A 6,419-nucleotide genomic window follows, 5' to 3' on the forward strand; every position below is an offset into this window, starting at 1 on the left:
GATGAACGTTTGATCGAATCGAATTAAATCAAATGAAAAAATTTTGAGTTAATCAAGTTGACGAATCTATTTTATCATCCTAACTCGATTTGAAAATTTTTCGAATCAAGTTGAGTGATTAGATTTAACTTAAAAAAATGATTTTGGGTCTTTGTAATCATTGTCACCCACCGTAATCAAATTTGTCTATCGTAATTAAATTTGTTATTAACTTTCATTCTCTCATAATTTATTTATTAATATTTTATTTACTGAGTTAGCTTATTTGCTTGCTTAGTTGCTTCAATTATCTTCCGAGTCTTGTCACTATATATTTTGAAATTTAAAAATATATTAAATGTAAAAATTGTGATTTTTAAATAAAATTTATCTTAAAATAAAATATTAAATTGATACCGACATAAAATTTTAACACGAATATTTTATAGCATCATCAATAATTCAATTTTAACAAAAATTATAGAATTCAATATGATTAAACAATTCAATAATACAAATAGTATAAAATGTAAAATTTAATTTAATAGTATAGATAGTATATATAAATAAAATTATTACTATTTAGGTTTAGAGTTTTTTTTTTGGATAATTTTAATTTTTGATTTAGGAGTAGAAGGTGAGAAGTAAAAGTTTTGGGGAAAATAGAAAGTTTTGGGGACTGAGAGAGTAAAATTTGGGGGGAAAAATAAATGGAGTAAAGTTTTGGGGGGGATATTCAAAAAAGAATAGGGGGATGATTTTGGGGTAGGAGGAGGTGAGATGGGAGGGAAGTAAAAGTTCTGGGGGAAAATAAAGAGATTTGAGAGTTTGGGGTAAAAATATAAAATATTATAGTTTGATATTCGGTTTATTTGAATTTGAAAACCAAACTCGATTCGAACTCAAATTTTTAAAAAAATTTCGAGTTAACTCGAATAATTCAATTAATTCAAATAACTAAATTCATTTAACTTAAAATTCGATTTTTTATTTTATTTTATCAAGTCAAAATGAGTTTTGCTCACCCTTACAAGTGTTATTTAAATATCACCTCCAAGATTGTTTTATTTATCCCCCATCTTGAAACAAAAAGTCATATGAGTAAAATTTCAAGCTTATCAAATAACTTATTATTTCAAAATTAGATGATACACTAGTATTAATTAATATATCACGTTAGTATTACCTTTACCAAACGGGTCATTATTCGCTGTTACATGCAAAGAAGAGAGGAAAATAACACAAGAACTATAAAACTTCCAAGTCTCATGTAAAAAGTAAGGATGTTGGAATTGGACTGGATTGATTAGATCGATTGAATTGAGAATTAATTAATATATTAGTCTAAAGCAAAAGATTAAATAAGTTAAACCGTGAATCAATACGAACGTTGACAATAAGCTCAAAAGTTACAGACGTTGGATGAAATAAAAGAAAGTAATTGTATTTTATTCCATTCAAAGTGAGTTTTTTCAGCACCCAATATAATGTATTTATATACTTTTCACATGCTAAATTTAGCATGATTCATCCTAAGAATATATAACTAAAAATCAGATTTTTTCTATTTATAGAATTTGACAATTTCAAAAAATCTATTTAATCTGTCACTAATTCTGTAATCTTTTTAATTCAATCTCTTTTCTTGCTTCTTGTTCCCATTTTGCTTGATTTCTAATTTTGGCACTCCAATTTCATTCCTAATGAGATTTAAGCAAGAAATCATAAATTTAGTAGTATTCTATTAAAAAATTAACCAAAAAACAGATACATTAAAAGCACAAAATTAACTTGCTAGTAGTCACCCTACCTCTTTGTCCTTTTTATGAATATCCTTTAGGAGTAGTTGGATTTGGGTGCTAAGGCCATCTTAGCTATCATCCTAAGTGCCACATGATTCAATTGACTCATTTGTGTTTCATAGATGATTTTCCTATCTTTTGTAAGGTTAAAGTTGATTCTGTGATGGGTATTTGGAGTATCCTCTCCACTTTTTACCAGCTTTCTAGGCTTCAACTTAATGCAAGGAAAAGTGAGATCTTTGTAACAGGAATGCCTTGTGAGGAACTCAACCTTATTCATAGTTCTATTGGTTTTAAAGTTGGGCAACTGCTGGTGCGTTATCTTTGGCATCCCTCTAGTTACAAGAAAGCCTTTTGAGACAGGTTGCTAGCCATTGTTGGAGAGTATCAAATCTAAGATCACAGATTAGGCTGCAAAACAGTTGAGTTTTGCTAGGAGAATGCAGTTGATTCAATCTGTTATTTTTCAGATACAAAACTTCTTATGCTGGCATTTCATTCTTCCAAAAGGGATTCTCAATAGAATCAATCAAATCTGCTCTCAATTTTTTTTTTTTGGAAAGGCAACGAGGATCCTGCCGAAGGGGCAAGAGTGAACTGGAAAAGGATTTGCTCTCCTACGGTTGAGGGTGGACTTGAGATGAAGGATCTTAAGAGTTGGAACAAAGTTTGTATATCCAACTCATAAGAAACATCTTAGCAGGTCAGGGATCACTTTAGATTGTTTGGGTCCAAGAGTATATGCTTAAATGCTCCTCTTTAAGTCAAGTTCAACTGAAATGCAATATCAGGATACTAAAGCTTAGAGAAGAGGCTTTGGTTGTGCTGGAAAGCTCTGAGCTAAATGGGAGGAAGGTTACTATTTCCGGAATTTGAGAAATAATCAAACCAAAGAATGAGAAGATTGCATGGCACAAAACTGTTTGGTGTCCACTTCACGTTCCCAAATATTCATTTGTCTTTTGGATGGAAATCCTTGATCGTCTCCCAACAAAGGATAGGTTGATCAGGAGGGGATGGGTTTGTTTTGTCATGCTGAGAATGAAACCAAGGATCATCTCTTTGCTGAATGCACATTTGCGAAAAAAGAAAAAAGTCGTGGGAACAAGTTTTGCTTTGTGCAATGTTCAGAGGACGACGATATATTATTTATCCAAGTTCACTTTGATTTTAGTTCAAATAGTGTTAAATGCCTAAATATGTTTTATTTATATTGATAGTCGACTGAAAGATGTGAATATGTCCAAATGCAACAACCGTTGGCTCCCTTTGGATGAATGCACGGTGGCTGAAGTTGCTGACATGCCTTAACAGCACCGTACCCCTCCAAAGGGACCTTTATAAGTAACAAAGATATGCAATCGGGAAACTATAATTGAAAATTATTAAAGAAAAAGACCGAAGAACCAGTAACCAAAAGACTGTAATTGACATCCTTGGTTCAGATCAGAGTTCAGGTGTAATAAGATATACAAGTTAGGCACAACAAGTCTAGGACAGAGGATTCACAAACAATACACGCATGCTTCATTTCATTCGGACCACTGCAAACCATAGCTGGCACAAGTAAAAGCCTCTCAATCTCAACATTATCAATCACCACTCTTCATCGTTTTAACAAACATGATTAACCAGATTTGAAGAGCAAAACCGCTTTCTGGTCTAAGTAAAAATAAACAAAGTGGTTCGTCTCGTGAGTAACGTACGAGCCTGCATCAAAATCAAAGAAACAGATGTTTAATGAAACATGGTTTTGTAGCATAAACAGAATTTTCCCTCTGATTTGTTTTCAAATAAGCACAAGAAGATCACAAAGTAACAAGACCAAAAAGGCAGTACCTGTTTAACACCTAGAACTCGAAGGAAATTTTCATCACGCAAAGAAATCTGAAAGAAAAAGGTTCTAATCTATGCATATAGTACAAGCACTACAACTCCAAATTCACTTTATGAATGACAGCAAAGAAGCCTCTAATAGTATTGAAATGATTAATATAAATAAAAACCAAGGAAGTGCAGCACTATCCGTCCAAGTTTATAAATACGGGTATTTTATCTAGGTTGTCTTCCATTAGAGTCTAGATCAAGGATTATATATCTAGCATACAATCCATAGGATAAGAGTATAATTTGGTTAAAGTACCTGAGCATTCCCAAAATTATAGCAGACTACATTACTTGGCATAAAGAAAAACTAGAGCTGCCTCTTTCAAAATCATTAAACGAGAACACGTGCAAATAAGAGTATATGATACCAATATAAATTGTAATTATGCCACATTAAGAAAGCTCTAACTGAATTAAAATCAAACATGGTATATTTACATATCAGTTACCTATCTTTCCTTTCATCTAGGAGAAATAATGTGTTCTTTTAGTAATGAGCATCTAACCTAGTAACATCATTCCATCCCACAACCCCATCCCTTTACTCAAATCCCTAGTTTTGTGCTCAGGACGTTAAAGCTGAAAGCTCCAAGGTCTAACCACTTTCTTATGCAACAGAAAAACCTATATTACAGATGATATACAGGTTGTAATATAGGTCCCACCTTAATTCCATTAACTATATGAAAGCAGCATAGCAACAATGCTGTTGGAGGTATTAAAAAGGTTATTAAGCACATTGATGAAACAATATTAGCCCCATCGGACTAAATCCACAAATAACCAACTGCCATACTCACATCCGCAATGAAACTGCCTCTATGAAATCAAGTAAAATAGCAGATTAGGCATTAATTTGTTCGAAGAGGTGCCGCGAGAGCTGAAACCCTTGTTTGAACACAAAAAGTTACTAATCTCCCATTGAAGAACAACATAGAGTTTGAGAGCAAAAATTGAAGTAGGGGCATTCACCAAAAGCAATCACTGTAATAAAATTGCTTATTGATCTTAACCTAGAAATTACATAGCAATGAAGAAAGGCTGACCTTAGGACAATCCAATCTAACATCTGTACCATTAATGGTAACTAAAATAAATTGAAGTTAATCTCTGTTTTAAGCCTAGATCTGCTATGATTTCAACTATTTCGTAGAAAGTGTTTTCCATAAAATTGAACTTGTTTTTATACCAACATAGATCAAAATAAATCTAAATGGAAAAATGGGTTACCAAAATTGCGACCAACGATGCAATGCCAAGTGGGTCCATGTCTCTTATCGAATTCCTTCTTTATATGCTCGGCTACATCTTTTTCTACATTGTTCTTCTCAAATGCCTAATCAAAAACCCAGAAAAAAAAAGCACTCAACAAATTTATTTTATTTACTAGTAAACGAAGATCAAATGAACAAAACCCAAAAATGGAATCGAATCGAAAACCAAGAAAATCGAGTAAAAATGGAAGATTGAAAAGAAAACCGAGAGAAAGAGAGAGAGCTAACAGCGATGGCAATATTGACAGCTTCTTTTTGCATGTCGTCTTTCATGTCAGCGCTTTTAATGACGACTTTCTTGGCAGCTAAAGTAGTCGATTCGGCGGCAAGCGCCGGAGAAGGCTTCCGTTCATCGGTTGCCGGCTTCACCGTTAGAGCTCCGCTGATGCTTCTCTTCGCTTCTTCACTGTTCATTTTCTGGGGGTGAGGAGGGGGTGTGTTCTTAAAAAATAATAATAAAATTCCAGAGCCAAATAAAAGAAGGAAAAGAGCTAAGAAAAAAGCGAAACGAAAGAGAAAAAAGACTGAAATTTCTCTCTAATTTCCTATTACTTGCATCCAGTCATTGTTCTGTTAAAAGTTGATTTTTCTTATGTAATAGTTGTCGTATTTGAATTTCATCCGTACATACAAATAATTCATTTTATCATTTTTATTTCCTAGATTCCACCTTCCACATTTTACCCACAAATATTTAAATTAATTTAAAATTTTACTTTTTTTATTAATTTGATCAAGATATATAATATATTTTATCATGATATTCATCATGATAAAATTACTTATGTTTCGTGATTTGTTAAAACTTATTTTGTGACTAAATTGATATAATTATATGAATACTCTTCATTATGTTATGCTTGAAAGTTTTGATTACTTATATTTGCTTGAAAGTTTGTTATGAAATTACTTATATTTATATCAAATTTACATTGTACTTGTATCATTAATGTCGAACTTTGTAAAACTTGAATTTGTAGCTCTTGATATTACTGGAAAGAACTATTTATCCTGAACGTTAGATATTGGAATACACTTAGATGCATAAGGCCTAGGTGAAACTATTAATGAAGAAAATGAAGCATCTAGTCAATATAAGGCTAAAGCTATGATATTTCTTTGCCATCACTTGTCCTTTGGAATAATCTAAAAGAAAAATATGACTATAAGAAAACCGTAATACATTCTAAAGTTCGTTATGATTGGTTGCATTTGAGATTACAAGATTTTAAATTTGTGTGTAAATATAACTCAACTATGTTTGGAATCACTTCTCAATTGAAATTATATGGAGAGAACATAATTGATGAGGATATGTTAGAAAAAAAAAACATACTACACATTTCATGCATATAATGTTGTCCTGCAGACACAATATCATGAAAAAGGTTTTAAGAAATATTTTGAGTTAATATCTTATCTTCTTGTGGTTGAACAAAATAATGAACTTTTAATGAAAAATCATTAGTCACGTCCA

At 31.9% G+C, this 6,419-nt stretch overlaps 1 protein-coding gene across 1 annotated transcript; it reads right to left on the reverse strand.

The window, feature by feature from the left end:
* Nucleotides 1-3,163: 3,163 nt before the first annotated feature.
* LOC108480738 (uncharacterized) lies at nucleotides 3,164-5,537 on the reverse strand. The gene is made up of 3 exons (XM_017783828.2): nucleotides 5,171-5,537; nucleotides 4,899-5,004; nucleotides 3,164-3,491 (listed from the first exon to the last, which is right to left on the reverse strand). The coding sequence occupies exons 1-3, from the start codon at nucleotides 5,354-5,356 to the stop codon at nucleotides 3,409-3,411; spliced, it is 375 nt and encodes a 124-aa protein (XP_017639317.1). The 5' UTR covers nucleotides 5,357-5,537; the 3' UTR covers nucleotides 3,164-3,408.
* Between the last annotated feature and the right edge of the window lie 882 nt (nucleotides 5,538-6,419).

Source organism: Gossypium arboreum, chromosome 3, assembly GCF_025698485.1.
Source record: "Gossypium arboreum isolate Shixiya-1 chromosome 3, ASM2569848v2, whole genome shotgun sequence".
In the NCBI taxonomy this organism is placed as follows: Eukaryota; Viridiplantae; Streptophyta; class Magnoliopsida; order Malvales; family Malvaceae; genus Gossypium; species Gossypium arboreum.

Coding starts and splice junctions, on each gene's coding strand:
- LOC108480738 (XM_017783828.2), bottom strand. CDS start 5,356: ATGAACAGTGAAGAAGCGAAGAGAAGCATCAGCGGAGCTCTAACGGTG. Junction 5,005..5,170: donor CTGTCAATATTGCCATCGCT/GTTAGCTCTCTC, acceptor GTTTTTGATTAG/GCATTTGAGAAGAACAATGT. Junction 3,492..4,898: donor CATCGTTGGTCGCAATTTTG/GTAACCCATTTT, acceptor ATTTTGATGCAG/GCTCGTACGTTACTCACGAG.